General features: G+C 37.6%; 1 protein-coding gene and 1 pseudogene across 1 annotated transcript in view; one reads left to right on the plus strand and one right to left on the minus strand.

The window, feature by feature from the left end:
• The window catches only part of LOC149805854 (eukaryotic translation initiation factor 3 subunit B-like), a 52,613-nt gene extending 43,150 nt beyond the window's left edge, over positions 1–9,463 (plus strand). The window contains exons 16-18 of the mRNA XM_089950580.1: positions 3,097–3,174; positions 6,646–6,754; positions 8,774–9,463. Coding sequence (XP_089806706.1) covers positions 3,097–3,174; positions 6,646–6,754; positions 8,774–8,877 — 291 coding nt within the window. The 3' untranslated portion in view covers positions 8,878–9,463. The remainder of the gene's footprint in view (positions 1–3,096; positions 3,175–6,645; positions 6,755–8,773) is intronic.
• Positions 9,464–23,715: 14,252 nt separating this feature from the next.
• On the minus strand, positions 23,716–25,531 carry LOC149805855 (general transcription factor II-I repeat domain-containing protein 2 pseudogene; annotated as a pseudogene).
• Between the last annotated feature and the right edge of the window lie 194 nt (positions 25,532–25,725).

Here is a 25,725-nt window from a genome sequence, read left to right on the forward strand (position 1 = left end):
GGAATAATAGCCAAAATAGGCAGATATGATTGTTGCAGTAAAATTGGGATATTGGCATATCTAGATCTGCATTTTTTAAGATTAGATTCAATAAAAATGGTCAGGGTACCATACCAACTTGCAGGAGTATCACAGATGTGTTAATCTGTGGATTTTTTAAAATGCAAAATGACTAAATAATCAAGCTTTTGCTTTATTGTTTCATCATTATCTAGAAATGTTGTTAAACTGAAACACGTGAAGGCAAACTGACATTCTCATTAAAAGTTGAAACAGTGAGCTCAAAAGCTTAACAAAGAAAATGCAGATATGTTGTCATGCTTAGAGAAAAAAAAGCAGGAAAGGCAACATTTACGTTTATTGGACATGTCAGTTTGTGTTTTACTTAGAAGAGATGAATGCTACTGCAATTTGGCGGGGGGGGGGGGGAATTAGAGTTGAGAGATTTAGAAAGAAGTCATTGGCCTCCATGACATTTGGAATGGCAGTTTGTAACACTGAATTGGCTTTGATCATAGTCCAGTTGTAGTTCACAACATGTTCAGTTGAACATAATGTTGCCTTTGCTGCACACCTATAACTGCTGCATTCCATTAATTTTATGGGATTTTAGTACCCAGACTAAGATAATTATTCCTAATTGGATCTGGAGGGTCAGAATTCAGAAGAACACGATTCCTTTACTCTCAGCAACATATGGAATACCACCCTCTTGTTTTGCTTGGATGATGAAATTTTCATGTGTACTATATCAGTCATCAGAATTTGCAGGGTTTTTTCTTCTTCATCTTCAGAGCATTGTTTTGGCATTTCACCTACGTTTTTATATCATTTGAGTGTTTGTCTCCTAAGTCCTTGCTTTATTTGAATGTTGTCTGTTTTCTTGTCAATTTATGTGATTTTCTTTCAAGCTCAAATATTTCTTTTCTTTATCTCAGGATAATTTATAGTTTTAAAAAATATAGTATAATGGATACCATATGGTGTTGTTTTGCTATAAATCATAGCAATATATTTATCCAGCTATTGACAGACAGATATTAAACAAAAGATAGTCTGGCACCTGCCCCAGAACAATGAATTGTCTCCAGTATAATTGTGGATACATGGGTAGGAACAAGACCCCTCTTCAATCTTTCTGGTCTCCAGTAGGGATGACTACTGCCCCTGTGGGGCTAAAACTTCCTGCATCCTCCAAGGTTCAGAGATAACCAATGGACTAGGGTCCCAGACACTTGTTACAAGATTGTCATTGCCAGTTAGGGATCAAGCCTTGGTCCCATCTAAGGAAGGAAAAACATCTTGAGTAAGTTGCATTTTCCCATTCGGAATGAGCAGCACCTTCAAGAGGTCAGAGTCCCTGTGAATGATGTCAGCAAATCATGCCTTTCTAAGAGTCAAGGACAGGAATCACATTAGGATAAATCTGATGTGGGCTGCTCCACCAGATCGTCTTGATCAGATGGGTCACCTGGCTTTGAATACAGTCACTGGATTTTGATTATTGTCTAGGGGCAGGGATCAGATTGATAACACGCCTTCACCTCCAACCCCTGTTCCTATTGTTCTGTTTTATCCTAATGGGGATAGGGATTGGCATCTATCCCCTCTCTTTCTCTTTCTCTCTCTCCTCACCACCACCACCACAAAATGTTCCCTTTAGGATTTAAATGACACCTACCCACCCCACTTCTTGACAGAAACGAGTTTTCCGATGGCACTCTGGATGACCGTTGCTTGGTTTCACAGATGTGGCAGATCATGGACATGCTCTGTTGCCTCTAGTCAGGGCCAAGGAAATGGAGGGGGTTGCCACTCACCACTTACATGATCGAGAAGGGATCTAAAATCCTGCTTGTCTACTTGATCCACTGGGGGCATCTGGGAGCTAACACAAATGTCTTCTGATGTGCAAGAGTTCACCAGGCAGCATAAGTGGTGGTTTGTCCCTGCTTCTGCTCATTGGCCACTGGTTTCTTCTGGCTCCCCCTGGGCATTATTGATGTAGGGATATATGCTGGGGCATGAGCTTTGCTCCAAGTTAATACCCAACAATGATTTTGCACGCCAATCACTCTGTGTGGCCTCCTTCATTCTCTCAAAGGAGGGACCAGAATCAAGCAACACATCAGTATTTATAGGGGGCTGTAGCAAAGGCATAGCATCATGTGTTCTCCATATCAATGGCACTATTAACAGAGCTTTATTCACCTCAGGGATGCCACCTTGAAAACACTGAATGTCTTGCTGGACCACAGCAAAAACATGTTGTGAGGAGCATCTCTTGACATGAAAAGTCTTCGGAGGCCTCATTTTCTCAGTGGCATCACAGGATGTGACGGACCAACAACGGACATCATTGAAGGTCCCAGGCAGCATCTCTAGGCCCTTCAAAAGAGGTGCAGCCTTATTAATCTCACAAGCATTTTCAGATTAATGCTCCTCACTTGTCATTTACTAGATAAGCTGATAAGAGAGGCCAAGAGATAAAGTCTTTGGACCCTCTCCTTCTTCAGAAGGAAAAGAGTCAACCCTAGGTAGGTGCATCCTTTTCTGCAGTGTCTTCCTCTTCTACATCCTGGTAGGAGCTTGTCTAGCCTTTTTTTTCAGGGTTCGGTTAGGCGTCATGGACAATGTGTGGGTCTGTTCCACGCAGAGGGATGACTAACAGCCTCATTTCCAGAAACATCCTCCCATACATTGGATTCCCATCAAATTTAGAGATTTAGCTTGGACTTTGATTTTTTAAACAGCATCTATCAGCATGATTGTAGCTTATGAAATGTACCATTTTCATACAGTATGCCGTAATTATGGCATATAATAGTTAGATTATGCTTTATATGCTCAGATATTCTTTTTGACACTTCTATTAGCCTATTAGCAACATTTCGCCGATACCTCTCTCACGGTTTACATGTATGTGCAGGTTGGGGGATGGTTTGCATAGGGTTATGTTCTTACAAGATGAAGTGTGCCTGTTTTTATCGAAATGGTTATATGTCACAGTGTGTAACCCATTTTATCATTCTTGTTTCAAGACTTCATTCCTAGGTTAGTCCAACATACAAATTTTGAAATTGTTGTATTTTTCAGGAAATTAAGAAGAATTTAAAGAAGTACTCACAGAGATTCGAGGCACAGGATCGCCTTAGACAGTCTACAGTGTCCACAGTAAGTGTTCATTTGATCTGATACGAGCAATTGTGAAAAGTTCAGTGGGAGTCATGGATTTTTCCCAGTAATTATTGTTCACATAATTGATAAATGTATATGTAATACAATGCATATCGGGGTGACCAACCATTTGTCTCTGATCCAAGGTTTGGAGAAGTGGCATCAGTGTAATCACTTTTACTTTACAGATTTCGTTCTACACTTCCCATGTTTTTGCACTTCCAGGAGTGTTACATACCTCGTCATGAAAATGCTCATTATAGGTTGTCTTGGAGAGATCATTATTCTAGTAAGCATAAGAAATACAAATAGTTAATAAAACAGGACCTGATTTACCATTGTTGATCCGTAGGGATCATCTTTGTAATGCAGTCTATTTAACATAACACAAAGTCATTTTAGCTGATCAGCAACCAGCCCTGTGAGATTGTTTGCGCCCATTCCTGCAAATGGGATCATTGAATAACTTAGAATAGCATCCTTGCATAAAACTTGGATTGTGACCATAATGTTTATTAGTGATATCTGATGTTGCTTTGGCCCATTTCAGATATCCAGCATTTAAGTAGTGAAATATCACATTGATTTGAACATCATGTCATACTGTCACAATAGGTAGTGTTTAAATACAGAAGCAGCTGATTGAATTTGTGACTTGTATTAGTGCAGTTATGAAATACTGTACTATGTTCTGTTATTAAAACTGAATTTTTTCCATCACTCAGCTGACCAAACCAACGGTTCATTAAGCTTAAGGTTTGGCCCTGTATCTCTTCTTCTTGTTGGGTTTAAAGCCATTTTTCAGCACAAGATAGGCTATGCATGGCGGCCAGTATAACTGGTGGAGGAAGAACCACCAACCCACAAAAAGCTACTGGCAAGCTTTCTCACGTACCCACATTAGCCAAGCCTGAGACTCGAACCCACGCAGACAGAGGTGAGGTGTCAGTTACCCGGAACTGTATCTGTCCTCTATCAATAATTATCATTTTCAACTTCGTATGAAAACTAGTGGATATTTTAACCAACTTGCCACAGATTCTCGTGACATTTTCTTTTACAGTTAAGCAAACGAAGTTGATCTGCCATCAAATTAAGCCACTAATACTAGAAGTAATGCTGCATTTAAACAGCATTTTGTCCATAACTGCAGTCCAGAATTTAATCAAATTTGATGGGAAACATCCTGAGATGAAGACCTTTCAAGTTGTAGAAATTATGCCAGCAGATATGGAAATGGAAAAAGAATTTCCGAGAATTATGTCATGTTGAGAGATAGCAACAAGTCATTGAGTTGCATATGGTTCGGAATGAAAGTTTGTGCAACTGTACTTGTGGTAAATAAAGTCTAGGCGTACTTTACAAACTTATCAGTTGAACATAATGTTTATTGTTGCTGCGTTGAACTTTTAATTATGTTTTCCAGGTTCATAATAGTTACTGACATTTTGTTACACCTTACTGAAAACTGGTCAATCTTACGGGGAAAAAATCAACTGCCTTACTGAGACAGACTCTTCAGGGTTTGCAGGTCTGCCCAGGGAAGGCAGGTCTTTAAAAATATTTGCTACGGTACTCTGATTTTGTATGAAAATCATACACAATTTTTAATTGCATCTATAGGTGACCACTCCAAATTGAAAGTACCTTCCGCGGGTCATAAGTGTTTTAGTGGAACAACCCTAACAGGAATTGACCAAATTTGTCAACAACATCCTTGCCTGAGTGCTTTTCAGTTTTACACAAATGACGATGATCTGCCATTCAATATGGCATTGTTACTGAAAACAATAAAATTTCAAATACTTATTATTGGCAGAATTTGACTAAAACTTAAAGAAAGCATCCTGTCCTAAGTTTGTGAAAATGATGTTGATATACCTTCCATTATGGCTGCCTTTCCTAACAATTTTTATGTCAGAAAGCATCACAATAATCCAGATTCAGAGATGCTACCAGGGCACACTTGTGTGCATGGTGTAAACTTTGTATGAATTGCCTCCCCTGGAGATGAGTGGTGTGCAGATACTTCCACAAATTAATGTCCTGCATCTACTCATGCAGTATCCATTTTTATTAAGTGCTTGTTGTGACGTACAGTAAACCGGTAGAAGTATAGTAGTACTTGTAATGCCTTGTCCTTTTTTTACCATTTTGGTTCTTAGCTTGACACGATTCGTTAAAATGAATTTGGTTGGCATATTGGGCCACAGAATGAGTGTTCTATCAGAGTTTGAATCTTGCATCAAGGCAGTTTTACAAATGTATCCTTATAAAAGAAAACTCAAAATGTCCGATTCACATGATGATTCATCTATTAGATGACGATTTGATTTGGCAAATGCTGGCTGACTGATTTGGATGAGAGTGATTTCTTATTATTAGTTTGGAAGTATATCAGATGATTGAAGGTGGGAAAGTGTTATTGTGGATTTTGTACCCAAAAATGGAGTTAAATACAAATCTGATGTACATGCTGGATGGACAAAAACAGATGGCATTCCAGTCAACACCTCACTTTAGAAGTATGTCAAAATTAAATGTAGAAAAGGAAAACAAACTGAATTAAAATACAGTTTAAAAGTAGATTGCTTATTTCGTACGTGTTTGTGTGTCTATATATATATATATATATATATATATATATATATATATATATATATATATATATGCATGCATACACGAGTTTCATTTCTTTTCTCATCACAATTTAGCCCTTCAGGATCTTGTGCTAAAAGCCCTATAGCCCTAGCATAAGAGTTAAGATAAATTTAATAAATAAGAAAAGAAAAATGAAATTATGAATTTAAAGATATTTATTTCATCAAAATTTTGTCTGTCGGAACAAATAGACTGGCATTAATGACTTAAAAATCCTAATACAACATTGTGGATTAGTAAATCTGGCATATTATGGTGAAAAATCTTATTTTGAAGCAGAAGTATCCAAAATACAAAACCTGGAATATTGTACATAAGTCATAAGGAAGTTTTCAGACTTGTTCCAACTGGCTAAGCTGTCTATGTATATGCCCCTTTAGAGAGCAGACTGTGAAAGGAAGTTCTCAGCACAAAACAATATTCATTCACTGGAATGGAACAGATTAAGCTCAGAAACAATCTACAGATTAATGCTTGTACAACTTCAGGTGACATCTTTTAAAGATTTTAATTTCAGCAGGGCTCTAACAGTGGAGCAGGAAAAAGTGATAGATGGATAATGATTTGTCAGGTGTAAATTGAACTGTGGCTATTTGCTCTTCTGCTTTCAGTTCTAATCCCCTATTTAGATAAAATTCTGGCAGCATTTCTGCAGATTGCTTCCCCATCAACTGCCCATGCATTGGTAGTTAGGTTGCCATCAGACACGTTAGCAGCTTCAGCACCACTTAGGATTTTTGTTCCACTTGCCTAAACAGTTTCTTTGGATTTGAACATATGTGATCCTGAATTCATTCCATTTTACAGGAGCTGATCCAGAAACGCCGTCAGTTGATTGAAGAGTATGAGAAGTTCAAGACGCAAAAAGAGGAAGAGTTTCATCTTTTCAAGCCTCGAAGACTGGCTCTCAGAAATGGTATGTTAAAATACAGTTATAGAACAGCTATTCTTTACCTGGACAGCCTGCACTAAGACCTCATTTAAATGTGCCACCAATTACCGTGGTAGGTGCATACTGTATTAAGTCTCCATCTATCTATCAGGCACACATTCATTAAGTTGTGCATTTGGTCACACTTCAGGCGCTTGAGTAGTGCATTCATTTTCCATATGCACATTTCTAGTTTCAAAACTACTTTCTCAAGCATATTGGAAAGTCCATAAAGCATGTATATCCTTGGACATGCAGACTTATTATAGTCCTAAATGATTTATATTAACTCTCATTTATCCATTGTGTTTTGTATCCCTGTTGCTTTCTCACCCTCTTCTCGCAAAAAAAGAACTTGGGGGATAAAGGAGGTCCTATTTTATTTGTAATTACTTAATACTACCATGTCAAGTTACATATTGAAATTTTCAGCTGTATTGGTGCTAGGGGTCACCCAAGTGCCTCAATCTTATGGTTGTGATTCATTTCATTCAAACAACATAATTGGTGATTGAAATTTTTTTGATGTTACACCATGCATTTCAAATGAGCAAAGCATAAACTGACAGTGTAATTAATTCTGATTCCAAAACAATTTGTAACTACTCCGGTGGCCTAGTGGTTACAGCGGATGCAAGAGGTTGCAGGTTCAAATCATGGCTAAGTCATACCAGAGATTTATAAAAATATTACCAACAATTGGCTTGCTAGGTGCTAAGCGTAAAGAGGTTAGTGTTATGACTACTGGTCGGCTTGGTGTCAGGATAATGTGACTGGGTGGGAAATGACGCTAACTGTATGTGGCATGATGCCACATTGCTAGACGTCACTATAAATAGCCACACTTTAGACATGGTAGCGATATGACTGAACAGTTGTTAAACTATGTTAAATATCAAAATCATACACACATAATCTGCCTCTTTGTTAGTTTGTAAAACTACACGTGAAGTTGAGGGTATTCACCAGTAATGTCAATGACCATCATGGTTTAATTTTTTTGACTAGTCATCTGAAGACCAGATTAGATTATTGTGCCACTTTATCAATTCTCCAGTTCCTTTAAAGTAGTTTCAATACAAATTTGTTAATCAACATCGGACTGATTAGTCATATTTTCGGGAATATCTCGCACATTTGGCAGCCCATATCAACACTTTTCTATATTATTAAAGTTATTAGTGTTTCAGTCAGTCATTAATTTGATGTCTTTTTCCTAATAAAGTCAAATTCCCACACAGGCATATGGACATATTTTAAGAGTTCAGTTGGCTGGAATGGGGTGGAAGCTGGGAATACTGAAATAGGTTAAAAGGATAAGAATTTTTGAACGAAATGATACTATCTAAACGCTTTCTTCAATATTATTATATTTTAATTTGTTACGTTAAACAAGTATACTTTAGCATCCCCCAAGGGGTGGGGGGAAACAACAACTGGTAAATAAACCTTGTGTCAACAGTTCTTTATGGTTGTCATATTTACACATTACAAATTTGCCAAGTTTATAAACTATTTCCTCAAAACCTTTTAAAATTCTCTTGCAAATTCCCTGGCTGGAAGCATTGTTCCATATTTTTCATAAGAATGCGCAACTTTTGCTTTGGCCTCAAGGCACTAATAGAACTGATGCATTGGGGAATCAGTTAAAATTTTAAGATCACTGATCGGTACATTAAAACTCATCAGACATATACTTTAAGCTGCTGAACATACTTTCTCTTTTTTTTCTTCATGGAAAATGTCATTTCACACACTAAGAAGCATTTTATGCCATGACTTCAGTCAGCAGATTATCTTTCCAACTGGTGATTGACAAACAGTAAGAGTAAGTATCATGGTTACCATTGATTTAAAAAATATGTTATTTTTCGATCCAGGGTAAGTTTTATATTTAAAAGTGTATAAACACTATTTTCCAGAAAAGGTATGACGGATTAAATGTTTCAAGACCAGATTGTTTTCAAGTGGACTTATTGATTTATACTTACTCTCATTGGTTAGGTATTGACACAGATGACCTGGGAAACAGAGCCGATGAAGAATATGAAGAAGAGATTGTGGAATTTTTGTTGAAAGTTGAGGAAACTCTCATTGACGAAGAGTAGAGACAGAAAAAAGTGGCACCGTTATTTTTTACTGTCTGGAGCTGTGAAACCTATCTGTTTTTCTGGACATAGTTCCATCAATAACACCTCAGCAGCCATCTTGAAAACTGAACCTGTTGCCGGAATCTTTATCTAAATAAATTTTGTAGAAATTGAATTCGATTTTCTACGAAGGATATTTTTTGTGTGACATTTTGAAGAAATTTCATAATCTATAAAGATTAGAATTGATAATTGTTTTTATTTGTTGCCTTTGAAGTGGTGAAATGAAAATGAGTAGCTTACAAAGCTACTGCCGCTGTTGCCGTCTGCAAACAGCAAATGATGAACATAGTTGTATGAGAATCGAAAGTGTATGCTTTCATCCTTGTAGCTGTAAATGCTACAAAATAATGCCTGTTATTTATGTCATGATGCATCCATATATCCCAGTTCCTGTATGTATCTTGTATCCTCACTTCTCTGGGTATTTTACCGTTCCATATAGGTTAAAATATTGCATGCTTAGGAATTACACTAGTACTGCTGCTCTCTCTTTTTTGTCTTCCTTTTATTTATCACAATGTAATAAAGCATTGCACCTTGAGTTGTTTCTTTTATTTTGCCTAAAAATTATACAAAACAGGCCACTGGAAAGAACTAATTATATTATATACTCAGCTTGTGACTTCCATTGCAGTTGAATGACCTGAGGTGATCCAGTTGCTGGATATTGTTAAACATGTATTAGGTGCACATACAGGACAAAAATAACATTGTTGCTGTGGTGTCAGATTCGTTCAGCATGGTTAAGGAACACATTTTGAAGACAAAAATGTTGGTTAAACCTTGTTGCCACTAAAGATTACAAATAAAGTATGCATAAAAAGTCTCATCATGGCCATACAAATTGCGATGTTCCTGAGGAGAAATTGATGTTGGCAAGTTCAATGAATATTAATAAAAGAAAAATTTATTAGGTAACAAAGCCAAGAGCTATGAAAAATATCCAAAGCAGGCTTTGGAAAAGCAAAAGAAACATCCGCATGAAATGCTAGCTGAAATGGTCGTCTATTAGAAAAAATGTATGGTTTCAAATATGAACTAATAACTCTTGATTCTGTAAGACTAGAACGTTTTCTCAGAAATTGGCTATGAAGTTCTTCATCAGGATGGAAAATTCCATAAAAGTTACTTGGGTACTTACTGGTAAGGGCATCTAAAGAAAAGTGGTCCTGGAAGCAAATGTCACATTTCAAAACTTTTTTTTAAATTACTTTTCTGGGATAGATGGACATGTTCTCCACACCACCCAATCCCACCCTTGTCCATCAAGCCATGCATTTTGTACCTTCTTTGTATTAATGCAAGATCTTTGGGTTTAGGGGCTGAGATGGGTCAAGAAAATTGGAGTTGCAGCACTGCGCGAGACCGCTAAAGGCAAAAAATGTACTATGTATAAAGAAGGGGATGCTAAGCCTAAATTATTTTCTCCAAGCCCAGTTGACATTTATTTAGAATACTGGAAGCATCGCCCTAAGAATTTTTAAAAAAAAAATACCCAACAAGAAAAGGTTTATAAATAGATGTTTAATCTGTTGTTGTGGGGTTTAACGCCATTTTTCAGCACATGATAGGCTATACATGGTGGCCAGTATTAATGATGGAGGAAGAACCCGGAAAGAATCACCAACCCACCAGAAGCTACTGGCAAGCTTTCTCACATACCAATATTGGCTGAACATGAGACTTGAACCAGCTCCGACAGGTGAGAGGGCAGTGATCCGTAACGGAGAGTGCTTTAGACCACTCGGTGTCCCTGTTTAATCTGTACATGTAGGTCTGGCATTATTCGATGACAATGGTGGGAATACAAAATAGTTGCTTAAAGGGACCAACACTTTACTGTCCATAAAGAATTTCTATGATTTCAAGATAATACCATTTCTTCATTCTTCCTGCATTGTTGAAACTATCTCTGATATTCTTGATATGTTCAAATTTGACACTGTGGCAGCTATGTTAAATGCAAGATCAGCAGCATTTTCATTTTGCACAAACTAGTTGCCATTAGAAAATCCCAGGTTGTTGTGGCATCCATTTAGAATAATTAGTGGCAAAATTTTCAGTAGCAGCTATATTTTAGGTCCTATCTGATTGGCACCATTTTCATTCAGGATAAAATTTATATAACAAGTCTTCTGGTGAAAACCCCATGTCTATATGACTTTCCATTTATTAGGAGTAGTAATACAATTCAAGATGGTGGCCATACTGTTCAGATTGGCACCATTTTCTTTTCATTTAGTACCAACTGGACATCTCAAGAAATCTGGTGAAAACCCAATAATGATGCATTTTTGCAGCCATATTGGATATCAGATGGGCATCATTAAAAAAAAAAACGGCTGAAATGACTATACACTAATGCAGAGTTACAATGACAACATGGTCGACCTGGTGGCTATATTGAATGTTATATGGGAACAATTTTCATTTAGGACCAACTAGACAAGAAGTCATTAGTGTAAACACATATTCATGTGGCTATCCATTCAGGTGGAGTAGTGGTAGCAAGATTTTCTAGATGGCCTTAGTGGATCTACAGCCAAGAAGACGTGATAAAAAATTGTAGTTGAAAACCCCATGTCTGTAATCAGGAGGAGTAGATGGCACGTTTTCAAGATGGTGGCCACATTAGACATCAGATCAGCACTTTTTTTTTAGGACCAATTTTTTGTGTGTAAAAGTCCAATTTTTATGTGACTATCCATTCAGGAGGTATAACGACACCATTTTCAAGACTGATGCTGTGGCAGCCATATTGGAGATCCGTGCAAAAATATTTTTAACTGGGGGGAGGGGGCAGCTGTAGCTTAGAATGACCATGTGTGTCTGATTTTATGAAAATCTTCAAAGTAGTTCGATTTAATTAAAATCAGATCTGTAGTCCCAAGCAGAGTTTTGATGGACATCAATAAGAACCCTTGTTCTGTTGAGCTTCTAATTCACCAATCAAATCTTAACTTTAAAATTCTGAAAGTGACCCGCGTCATTCCGAGCATCGAGTTACTAACGGTAACTCTCCATAACGAATTTGCCACAGTTTATCTAAAAAGCTACTCAAAAATAAGTTGAACGGGAATTCCATATATCACCAAAACATGAATTGCAGTTTGGATGAATATTAATTCAAGAAAGAAATTGCTAAAGGATGGATGGCGGACTATGGCCTAAAGGCCATCATAGCTATTCTGGACTATGACCAATAGAGCTAAAATCCCTTGGTCAGCTGATTAAAAGCGTTTTGCAGAAACTCAACGGTCACAAAAACTCCGTTCCCTGAATGTTTACCCATAAATTTCAGCAAAACTGGCCATTCAATATACAATTTGATATAAATTGGGATTTAATAAAAAGAGTAACAGAAGAACATTGGTTTTATATTGTGTTCCTCCAGCAAGACAAATACCTGCATGCTACCTCCATTTACAAGATAAACAGGGCACCACCAACCCTAAAATTTGTGCAAAACGAGGCGTTTCCTCGAGCAAGTTTTCTTTACATTACATGGTTAAAATTATTCTCTGGAAATGCTTAAAACCCCACCATCAGTTACATTCATGGACTTGCCATTGAAACAACTTGATGTTCTCTCTTGTTTTCAAAACAAACTCGTGCAAGTTTGATCGAAATGTTCCCCACATCCAGGTCCCAGTTCTATTTGCGACGTCTATTTGGTGGTGCTGTTGACGATAATTGTAATGTCGGTTGCTTTGAATAGAATTAAATAAATCTACTTACCTTGACTAAAGTAATATGTATCAGTATTATCTATATCAAGGTGATCGACGTTGTTTGAGCAGAAATAATAAAACATTTGTACTCGCCTACTGGGGAAAAATGGATGCTCTTTTAAGTGTGAAGTTTTTAAAGCAAAAGCGGTTCATTAGCATGGATTTGTTTCTCCGCTCTGTGCCAATGCAATTAACGGCTACATCGATAAAAAGACGTTTAATATCAGCTCACTTTTTCCGTCGTGGAAAAAAAAGCTTGTTTATACTAGGTGCACCAGCCTCTTGTTATAGAAGTTCTATGAAAGCGTGGTTTGATTCAGGCTGACATTATCCAATACAAAAAAAAAATTATCGCTTGAGAGGAAAACTACCCATCAGCAATGTTGTATTGCTGTTCAGGACCTTGAATGCATATCCGAATTGATCAGTGAACATTATCCCTCAGTACAATACTTTCAATTGTCCTTAATGCTATTATTTTGTCACAACGAACCCTCGACACTACCTTTCCCTCTTAAGTTAGGGAACAATCTTGTAGGAAAGGGAAAATGTTTAGCGAGTCGTCAAAATTCACTGTTTACGGTTAGCACATGAGTTTTGAGATCTTAAATTGGGAGGAAAATAGTTAAGATAAAAGTTAAATTGGATTAACCCAAGTTAATATTTCTGCATTTTTTAAAACCTGATTAAAGTCAGATTTCCACTGTCCTATTTGAAAATCTGACCGCGACTTCTTAGGGGTTATTGTTCTGGTGACCTTTGAATTAGCCAACATGAATGAAGATTTCAGAAATCTGAAAGTGAATCAAATCGTTCGATACTCTTCAGCCGTATTGCTCAGTCTTTGAAACGCGCAGACATAATATTTAATGGAATTGGCTAATAAAATTAGTGATTATGGTAATAACACGTCACTAGAACATAACCCCTAAGCGGTCGCTGTCAGATCTTCACGTAGGACAGTAAAGATCTGTAGAGATCGAGTGCGTTCACCCGAATAAAAGGGGGAGAACCAGCACATTTGCTGGTAAAGAGGGTGTGCATTCTCTAAGAGTTATAGCCTCAAAGATTATGATCAAAAGTGCCGCTCACCTCCCGCCTCCACCGACTATAAACAACCCATGGACGGGCAAGAAACGTAGCCGTTTAGAAAAGACAATTATTAAAGACGGTCCAAGCACTCCCCACAAGGAGTCACGAAACGCCAATGTTCCTCCTTTCTGGTTTTGCCCGATGAGGGATTGTTCCGGTTCTTACGGTCCTGCATAGATCACAAAGTTGGAATCGGGATGCTGCTGTGCTGTCTATACTTTCAGATTCTCGTTAATTTTGAGTTCATCCTCCGGTAGGATTTCCTAACCCGTTGGTAGAAGATGAACAGATAGGTTCCTTTGACAAGGTGATACACGATGTTTGGAAAGACTTTCAAGGGCCATGTCCAGAACTGATTTACTCTTACTCCTTTACTTAAGCTCACACTGCATCGTCCGGGTCCGGAAACAATCTACCTCAAAGGTCAATGTAATAAAGTGGATACTCTTTTGTGATTGGTGCACTAGGAAACGCGTCAATCCTAGCTTTGAATCTTTTTCTGCGAGAGCAGATTTTCTACTCTTCCTCCTTGAGGAGAGAGCTTGTTCGGTCTCTACAATCAAAAATTATAGGGCAACTCTTTCAAATACACTTAAATTCTCCAAAGGTCGTGCCATTGGCTCAGATCCTTACTTCGCGGTTTTTTATTAAGTTCTTGGAGTTGCAGAGATTTTTATCACATTCTTTGATACCAAAATGGATTTTTTCGTGTGTTTTGTGAGCCTTGACAAAACCCCGTTATGAACATTTAAATGAAGCCTTGTTTTAAAATCTCGCGTTTAAAACCATCAGTTTCCTAGGTGTAGCTTCAGCTTGGAGAAAATGTGTACTACATACGCTACATACATATAGAAGGGGAGTTTTGGGTTTAGTAGAAATTACGACTCTGTTTCACATTTATGGAAACCAGGTTGTCAGCGGTTTTTTTTATTTAAAAAAATCAACTTTCACCAATACTGCCATCTTCTATATAGGTGCCCAGTCTCAGTTTGATATGTACTGGGAATGATGGAGATATACTACTTTTGCCTAGTTAGGGTACTTAGGATCAATTTGGTATCTTCAAAAGGGAGAAGAAAGATTATGCACCGGCTCTTTCTTTTCTTAATGTGCTTAGCTGATAGCTCAACATGCACCATCTCGAGATGGTATTCATTCCCTATCAAGAGAGTTTATCGCTCACTCGCCGGGAGACCTTTATTCTTGAGAATTAAAGCCCACGAAGTAACGGTTATTGCTACTCCCACGAGCCTATAACAGTTATTCATACTTGATGAACATTTAAAGGTTGCATTTTGGTGATCGCATGCAACGTTCTCCTCCTTCTACTTTCGGTCCTTGTCAAACCAGAGCCAATGTAATTTTTTAGTCCAATAGTTGTGGCACAAACAGTTACCCAATCTACTGCTAATCAACAGTAGTGGACGCTTCTTGATAACGTAATTTTGTTCCAATGGAAGTCAGCAAACTCCTTAAGAACAAATTCATCTAATCTGTAGTAACATGTCTCTTATTACTGATATCAAAATGTAGGGGTTGGGTGTGAAATTAATTTTTATTACATAATACTTAGCCAGTCTATATTAGGTATCGTTCTCCTACTCCGATCTGAAGCCTTTCATTACTCAAGGTCCTACTATGCTGAGCCATGGGGGACGATATGACTGGTGGAGAAATAGTCCAGGAATAGCTCGGGAAGAATCACCGATGCACGGAAAGCAGCTAGCAAGTATTTTCGCATACCCACGTTGGCTGAGCCCGAGACTCGAAAATAAGTGGTCAGAGGAATGATGGCAGGGATCGGTAAAGGCGAGCGCTTTAGACCGCTCGGCCACCCGGGTCCACTCTTTGGTAGTAACAAAGTTTTACATTTTTCAATAACATGAAGTTCCCATCGTTCAGCTTTCAATTGAATGAAGTATATTCACGTTAATCTGAATTTGGAATGAACAAACTCTTAAAAAAAAACCTGTTGTGCTGTGTTTGCTATTAAGAATGAATTCATTGATTCTATTTCATAAATTCCCACCCGTATGACGTAACAGTTTACAAAGACTAAATGCCATTCCACTTATTCATTCAACAAATATTCGTCATTAAATGTCATTTCATGCAAAAGCTTTCATTTTTAATTCATAAATGACAATTAAAAACGCACTTGGAGGTGGTACTTAATAAACAAATTAAAACGTTTGTACTGTTCGGTATTGTGCAAGCTCGCCTGTTTGTACTTAAGTCTCGCCCACGGTATCCAGCAGTACAAACATTATACTCTATTATTATATGTCTTTTTAATTCGTTTAGGCTCGCTCTCTGATTCATATTCCTTCCTCATTTCAACTAGTTTTATCGACTGACAGAACGTACCATGTGTTGTTTTCTGTATCACATAATACATTTTTACACGCCCGCCATGTGGGATTATGTTGTATATTATGTTGTCTGCGTGTCAGTCTGCTGCTTTTCTCGTTTCTACTCAATATCCATATTTAAATACGGGAAAGAAAAAAGAAAAACAAGCATTCGTGTTGAACACTCGAGTTAAGATGGGTATGCAGTTTCTTTAATAATCCCTTGGTGGCATGATAAAGGGACATAACTGCAGAAACAGTCTGTTCCGATCGGAAAATCGTTCATGTCATGAAAAAATCTCAGAAGTAGTTGCAGGAATACCCGCATCAGCTTAGGAGTGCATTATATATGTTACAACAGCCAAGGCCCAAAACATTATAATTCTGGCTTTGCATCCTTCCGCCGCCTTATGGATTAGGGTCACAATCATTGCCTGTGGTTCAATACCCAGGAATATAGTCCTAGTCTATTTTCAACGCATTTTACCTCTCTCATTTTGATGGTGATATAAGAGTTGTCATTTTTATATTGATTTAAAGGTATGTGTATATTCTTTATAATCTGAGCATTATGGTGTGGTTGCCTGGGTGTATTGCGGTGACAGTGCTCAGTGAGTAATGAGGCATTGATGCTGATCCGGAAGTGAAATCTGTGACACAGTGCACAGTGCTGAATATAAGTACAATGTGTATGTATAAAGATACCCAGGGATCGATCAAAACGTGGACTTTACAAACACGTGATAGTTATATGCAGCAGGACCGGCGTTTGGGGGTGGCCAGTGGAGCGAACGCCCCCAGGCCCCGCTCTTGAGGGGGCCCCGCGCTTCAGGCCTAAGGTCGTCTTTATGAGTTTGTCAAGCTATATTCTCCGGTAAATTGGAAACACTGATACAGACCGCACGTAATGCACGCAAATCGCGAAAGTTGATCTAGTCTAGACATAATCAGTGTTTGCAGTAGCATACCAATCGAGATACTGATACTCAGGCCCCGCGTACTCCTAACGCCGCCTCTGATATGCAGAGAATGACTTTTGTAGAAAATCGGCCATCTGAAAATGGTCTTTATGAGTAAACAGTCTTAATGTGATGTTAAAATATATTGATTTTCATATAAATAAATCGAATCTTCTGAAAGTGATCTTCTGAAGCACGTGATATTTGTATACTGGTAAAAAAGCATCCTTCTTAAAAATTTTTTTTAGACCATTTGAACGCGATCTTGACGAGCATGTGTGATCGTTATTCACAAGTAAAAAGTCACTATTTATTTTTAAGTGTCCATTTTTGATCATGTAGTATTATATATATATATATATATATATATATATATATATATATATATATATATATATATATATATATATATATATATATATATATAACACATTGATTTTTGTATCTGAAAGTGATCTTCGTAAGCATGTGGTCCTTGTATACAGGTAAAAATGCATTGCTTTTGGGGTGTAAATGGGGCTATCTGAGAGTGGTCTTTATGAACCGGTAATTTTAATACACAGGTACAATTTAAGTGAATTTTGTATACATTTTACTGTTTGAGAGTCCTCTTTGTGAACATATGGTATTTATATACATGTTAAAAGTATACATTGATTATTGTATAAATGGGACAAACCGAAAATAGACTTTATGAGTGTGTGTGTCATGTATATGCAGGTAAAAATACTCTGATTGTCTTATAATCAATGGGACCATTTGAAAACCGTCTTTATGACCAGGTTATTCGCCACAACACACACACACACACACACACACTTATTCTAATGCTGATATTAAAGAAATCGGAGTTATTTGAAATTACCAATATCTGCAGGTGTTTACGAAAATATAATCCCCCATCACCACACCCCTACCCATAAATTTAACTACTAGCAGTTGTCTGATGGATTCGAAGATATACGTCTATTTTAACTGATTTGTGCCCAGGTGGTAGTACTGATCAATGCCTGGATCAATCTCACTCGCTTTGATGCCAAAGAGGATTAGCGGGGTGTTTGTGTGTGGGGTGTGGTGGTGCGCTTATGGATAGCAGCTGGTTCATGAAGACCACGCTAGTAGCAGAAATGAGTTTGTAAATTCTTGTTATATTGGTGCGTTTGTAATTTATTAATGTTCGGGATTCAATAGTAAAAAATTTACAAGCACACAAATTTGGTCATTTTCGAACAAATCTTATCAGCTGTTTTGCCGCCCGAGACCACTGGCGCCAGAGGCAATCGCCCCGTTCTCGCGGGTGTACGCTACTGTTTGACGTTATTTCTGCCCTTATTTTTTAATGAATTGTGTGCGTAGGGGAGGCGGAATTTGACTAACCAAGGCCGAATGAGCTTTGTCTTACAACATTTGCGTTAAGTTGGATGATTAAGGCCTATCTGCAGGAGAGAGAAGGAGGAGGGGCAATGAGAGACAACAAAAGTCCACGCTCCAATCTTTTATTTGCGATCAGTAAAAACGTGGCAAGTTCCATTTTTGTAATGCAAGGACGTTATATTGTAATACCATTTCAGTGGGGAAAACACCCCGAGAATAAAACAGCAGAGTTGTGTCCATCAATGTCAAAATATCTTTGTTTTTAATTGTATCCTTAAATTTTTGCAAACTAAGGTGTGTTTTGAATAGCAAATTCCTTTCAAAGTAAATATTTGTTATACATATTAAAGGAATAGTTATAAGAATGATCAACTCTACGAGTGTTATTATTTGTTTCTAATTCAAGTAGTTCCTTCTGCGGTCGAGGCTGGGGAAAGGAATGGGCGAAGAAACTGTGACCATCACATACTGTTGTTGCATACAATTTAGCTGTTACGATATAGTATTTTACCCTTACTTTCTCTTTTATCTTGCTGATTTATATTCCACAATTGTATTACATTCATTGATTACATAAAGTGTCATAATTTCTTTGCATGAAGACAACATTTCATTTCAAAAAGTACATATCGAACTGCAACTTAGGGTTTTCGATGGCGATCAGCGTTACTGTTTGCAGTAATTATTGTTAGAAATCGCTGCCCACTACTGTTGCTTGTTATAAAAGCAAGCAAGCAATTAAGAACCACAATAGGTCATACACAAACAGCTTTCGCTTGTTAAAAGAAAATGCTACACAGTTCTGTGCTATTCCGGGTTTCAAGCCCACCGCACCCCCATTCGCCCCAACACCGGGTATAGGGGGCGGATATAATGTACACGGTAGTTTACTGACACGTTCAGCAACAAATATTGCCCTACTTGTAAGTCAATATAACAGTATACGGAAAAAATTCTAAACCATTTATCTAAACCATATATCGGGTTGGGCATCAGTCACTGCTGTCATTTGATACAGAAACGTGGTGCATTTGCATTCAATACAGACTACGCTCCGGTGGACTAGTGGTTAGTGTGTCCGACGCGGATGTGGGATGTCGCGGGTTCGAACCCCGGCCGAGTCATACCAAAGACTTATAAAATTTGTACTTACAGCTGCCTGGCTAGGTGCTCAGCATTAAGAGGTTAGGTTTCGGACTAGTGAGACTGGTGTCAGAACAATGTGACTGGGTGAAACATCATGCTACGTTTTCACTATCCAGTCAATAAAATTATGAAGGTTATTCAAGCAATGACAATTACTGCCCTTTCTAACAGTGAATTCGATCCGGGCTTTCATAGCATTGTGAATGACTTTGTTTTCATTGACTCTTCGCAAGCCATAACCTGACACTAAGGATTAAAGTTCACCTATTGTATAGAAGTCGTGGAGCGAATAAGTTCAATCTATTTCGTGCTTCATTAATTACAGATTTGGAATCTAGTCATAATTAGTTTGACTTTAACTTTATGAAATTCTCGTGAAGATGTTTTGTTTCTTCTTCTCTTCACTTCTATCCTTATATGACCAGCGATATGTTAAATGTGTTTTCAAGTGTGGACATGTGAGATTCTCATGAAATTAAGATAACAAGTTTAAAGGAGCTGATTGTGGTAAGTCGAATTTCATTTGTAGTTACTTTCATTGTGATAATTTTTATTAGTTGAAGAAAGAAAATACGGTTCAAAATTTGTGCGACAACGTTCTAGCCTTTCAAGTGGTTTTCATAGTTCATGTTGGTTTTATGCCTGTATCATTGGGTTGGTGGAGGTGGGGGTGGGTGGGGTGGGGGTAGGGGTGGGGTGGGGGTCATATCTCCCTTAAATTATATTTTGAGTGTCCTTGATCATATTGTAATTCTCAGAGTTAAAAGAGTTCTGGTAAAATCAAAAGCTGTGAGAAATACTCTACTTTAAACGGATCAATTGATGATATTTCAGCCTAAGTATAATTAATTTCATATCTTGTAAATTCATCCAGCTAAGAAAAAAGCTGTATCGCCTATCGATCGTTTTGTCTGTTGAAACTTTTGTTAATACTGTGTTAGAATATTATCTGATGTATAATTCACTGTACTCGCAGCTCCTGTCACTACAGTTTGACCACACACACACACACACACACACACATATATATATATATATATATATATATATATATATATATATATATATATATATATATATATATATATATATATATATATATATATATATATATATATATATATATATATATATATATATTAGGCCGAGTATTTCTCCCTATGTGCAGTTTTCCCCTTTCATAAGTTCATCATCAACATTTGTGAACTTATATAGGTGTCCCATATAAGCAAGATATGAAGAAAGCCATTTATAAAGAGAGGATATTTGCTTGACACAAGTGAATAACGGATATTCATTTCACCACTCGTGAAACAGGTATTTTTTTACCCACGTGATGAAATATATCCGTTATTCACTCGTAATAACCAAATTAGTTTGCACTGTATTACAGACTGAAGTAGCGAATTTTCTAACTGATCCCGTCCGACATCAACGGTTTATCGTTTATGGCCTGCTGTGCTTTGTGAATATTTGCGAAGAATATATTGTTACGACTCTATGGTCTTAAACTCAGCAACAGAAAAGAGCGAAAACCGAAAAGTTTAGTAAAATTCAACAAATAATTTATTTCCATAGAATACAAAGCGACAATTTATAAAGAACTTACAGTATTGTGAATTATATCACAACAGTTCTATCGCAAGTCCTAATGTACAGAGTTCCAAATGAATTCCAGAGACGTTCTAAATACATTTCAGTATTTACTGTGCTGATATGCCTGTAGTCTCGAATGTGCTAATGTGACAACGGCATGGAATGTGGCAATGTGGTAACAGTCTTTAAATGTATCACAAGAATGTAATTCAAAATGTTCTTGACTGAATTCACTATAATTCCAAATTAATGTTTAGTTAAAAAAGGTAATAATGAGCAAATGTAGTTTCAGTGAATAATTTAAATATATAAATGCACCCAAATTAAAAACTGAAGACAACAGCAAGACTGATTCCACTTCAGATGTTAAAATTGGAATGAGTAATCATAAAGTAAACAACTTTATATATCCCTCCACTTGACCTAGGTTTCGAATACCATTTAATGGAAATAATCTGTCATCTTAATGGAAAATTTCGTTTCTAGAATCTTCTAAGGTCAGAATCAAGACTGTATCTATATCTCAAACTAAAGTAAACATATTTACAATTAATAACGATCTTAATATTTCATCTATAACCATATATAAATATTTGTTATGTATTATGTTGTTTACAAAATAAATTTCACTAGTCAGGTAGACCATTGACTTGATTTTGGACTAAGTTCAATTACAAAATACAAATACACATAACATATGATCGCTGAGAAAAGCCAAACAACAATAAAAATTGCATATAAATACCAATATAAGCAGTAACATAACGCTCCTTGCAAATAGTATAATTGCACAATAAGAAAAGAATATGTAGATCTTGTTGGATTTGAAACTGGTTATTTTCTACCGGAAGCGATCATCCTTACCGCTCGAATAAACGAGTGTCTAAGAATAGTTTCAAATTTCTTGGTCATAACGTTATCAGTGTCTATTGGCGGGCAGTGTGAAAAATATATTATCAAGATTATTTCCAGTAATTTTCGACCTTGCATAAAATAATTGTAGATATTATTTTCCTTCATTGGTATTTTATCAGGACGAGAAACAATTATATGAGTAGGAGCGTATAATACTTATACAATTAAAAATCTTATCAACACTGAAACAATTACATTTGTTTTTAGTCTTGTATACACAATACAGTCAGGCCAACGAAAAGGAAAAAGAAACCGATAAAGCCGATAGACGTTGAATCCACATAATTTCACGTATGATTAGGTGTTTGTTTGTGGCAGGAGGGACAGAAAGACTTAGATGACAGTTAATTTAACTATGAATGAAACTGCAAGTTGAGGGTCCATAGAGATCAGAATTAGGGAAGCAAAAGTAACATACTCCATGACTGATACTGCTGGCCAGTTTTAGTGACTTCAATAAAGATTGCACATAGATATAAAACAGAATTAAAAAGTATAAAAATGCATAGTAAAGTTACTACTTTAATTGCATAGCTTCTCTATGCACAGTTCATCATACTATCTTTAACACTACTTTAAGGAATTAATGAAGCTCAGGTGCTATAAATTTTGCACTCAGACCTCCACCACACAGAGAGCGTTCAGACACTTCCAGCACTCTCTTTGTAGCCCCAAAATGACGATGACCCTGCAGCAGTCGAGCAAGGCAAAACAACATATAATAGAAAATAGAATTAAAAAAACAACGTAAGTACTAGAGTTGAACAATGCAGAAACAAAGAAACTGTGTTTCAAACAATTTATGACATGCTGCCGAGTTGTGCAGACTGACAAGTCCTGAATGTTGATCTTCAGTGTCACCACATACCACTAGAAGAATGAAATATCGTAAGATTGTCCCATCTTTAATGAACCCATATGAAGTGGAGTGCCTGTTCGATGTGTACTGATGCACCGGTCTGTATACCCACAAGACATGGAAGAAGAAGAAAAAAAAATGGAAAAATCAGAACAAGTCAGTATTAAGTGCTCTGTTAATGTGCCAAACAACCGAGGTCAGTACTGAATTGCAAACTGGAAATTATTCCTCAGGCGGATATATTTATTAAAGGCATCGACTTCCACTCCACCTGACCAAGACCCTAATCTGACTGTTTGACAGACGTCTGCTTAGCACCCACCTTTGCTGCCCCTATTCCGAAACGATGAGTCTTGAAGAATTGAGGATTGAAACGGCACACAGGAGTGATTTGCGCAGGGTTTGGTGGAACTCGTGCCACAAGAGGTAAGGAAGAGTGGAACCAAATGATACACTCGCAGTTGTATATATTGCCTCGGTAAATGGACAGGGCACTGCTCTTGTGCATTTTGTGGCATTACGCTTAGATGAAGAAAAAAAAGGAAAAAAAAGGGGTGGGGGTGGCGCTTTTGAATAAGAAAGGAATTAGAACAGGGGTGTCAAACTCAATCGCTCAGCGGGCCAAAACTCAAATCACACGTAAGGTTGCGGGCCGAACAGGATAAACATTCAATAAGCGGAAAATTAAACCTTTTTTTAAACATTAATATAAATTAAAACAGAAAAAAGTTTTAATAATAAAAGAATCATTGGCATACCCATTTTCGCTCTTATACCAATTTGTCAGAGCTGGATGTTTGGCATCTTTTCTTGGCTACAAGTTCGTTTATGTTGGGAGTAATGTTCTGTGTCATTGAGATTCTCATGATGGACTGCAAGTGTTCATCAGTGAGATGACTCCTGTGTGATGTTTTGTTAATCTTCATCACAGAAAACAGCTGCTCACACAGATATGTGCTACCAAACATGCTCAAGGTTCGAGCCGCATGTAGACGAAGCTGGGGCATCTCTTCAGGAATGAAACGAGTGAACTGTGCAGGCCCCACAGTGTCGTACTTTGCCTTTAGTGTCCCATTACACTGCAGCTCTATTAGCTCCATCTGCAAATTTACAGGTGCAGTTTCCACGTCTATGGCAAATGGGTTACGAAACAGCTCGAAATTACTTTTCTGTGCTTCAGAGTCACTAAAGCGCCGTGCGAACTCGGCGCGAAGTAAGCTAAGTTTTTCAGCAAAGTGTGCATTGGAAAATACCATAGCGTTGACTTGGTTCAAGATTGCTTGGCAACAAGAAAAGTGAGACAAGTTGCATTGGTGCATTTGTGTCTCCCATAAGCGCAGCTTCATTTGAAATGCTTTCTCTGCATCATGCATATCAGTGATCAAGTGGTCCCGTCCCTGGAGCTGCAGGTTTAAGTCGTTGAGATGAGTGGTTATGTCAGACAGAAACGCCAACTCACATTTCCACTTTTTATCCCGAAAAACTGTGGAGTCTTTTCCTTTGCTGTCCATGAATTGACAGATTTCCTCGATCAGCTGGAAAAATCTACTAAGAACTTTTCCCCGACTTAGCCACCGCACCTCTGTATGATAAGGCATGTCGCCGAACTCTGAGTCTATTTCCTGCAAAAAAGACTGAAATTGGCGGTGATTTAAACCTTTGGCTCTGATAAAGTTGACGGTTTGTGTTACAGTGCTCATTACACCTTCCATGTTGAGGACTTTACCACACAGCGATCCTTGGTGTATGATGCAGTGATATGCTATCAATTCACCAGTACAGTTCTCCTGCATCTTTAACCGCATCCTTCCAACTAGTCCACTTTTTTCGCCGCACATCGCCGGTGCTCCATCTGTTGTAAGTCCAACAAGTTTGTCCCAAGGCAGGTTCATGTTGGTTAAACTTTGACATACGTTGTCAAAAATGTCTTTTCCTAGTCGTTGTCCCATGCATGGATTTCATGTCCAATATTTCTTCTGTAACATTCAAACTGGAGTCCACTCCACGGATGAAGATGGCGAGCTGTGCAGTGTCAGTCGTGTCATTACTTTCATCGACATCAAGGGAGAATGCAACAAAGTCTTTGCCTTTTTCGATCAGCTGTGTTTTCACATCAGTGGCCATGTCACAAACCCGATCAGCAACCGTATTTCTGCTAAGGCTTACATTTGCAAACATCTGCTTTTTGTCTGAACACAAGACGTCACACACTTTCATCATGCAGCGCTTCAGAAACTCTCCTTATGTAAATGGTCGGCCTGATTTTGCGATCTCCTCCGCCACAATAAAACTTGCTTTCACAGCAGCTTCAGTTTGTGATTTTGCTTTGGCGAAAAACGTCTGCTGTGATATTAGATTCCTCTTCAATTCTTCTACCTTCTGTAGCTTCTGCTCTGCATTCTGGCTTTTTAACTTGTCTTGATGTTTAGTCTCGTAGTGCCGTCTCAGATTATATTCCTTGATCACAGCCACATTATCTCCACAAATTAGACACACAGGTTTACCGCCAATATCAGTAAACATATATTCAGCCTCCCAGAGGCTTTGAAAGGCTCTGTTTTCAGAATCAATTTTTCTCTTGGCCATTTTAAGGCTAGATTTGATTTAAAAAAAAAGATTGTGCATCTACCGACAGACGCTTGATTGATATCACGTTAGCCGTAACGGGAAAAGGTGATGTAATATCCGGGCACTACACTGCTTTCATTCCTTATGCGCCAATCCAAAACGAGCAACTGAACGTTGCTAGGTTACTGTAACGACGAACATCCACTCACTAC

Source organism: Sinohyriopsis cumingii, chromosome 2, assembly GCF_028554795.1.
Source record: "Sinohyriopsis cumingii isolate HCF-2022 chromosome 2, ASM2855479v2, whole genome shotgun sequence".
Lineage (NCBI taxonomy): Eukaryota > Metazoa > Mollusca > Bivalvia > Unionida > Unionidae > Sinohyriopsis > Sinohyriopsis cumingii.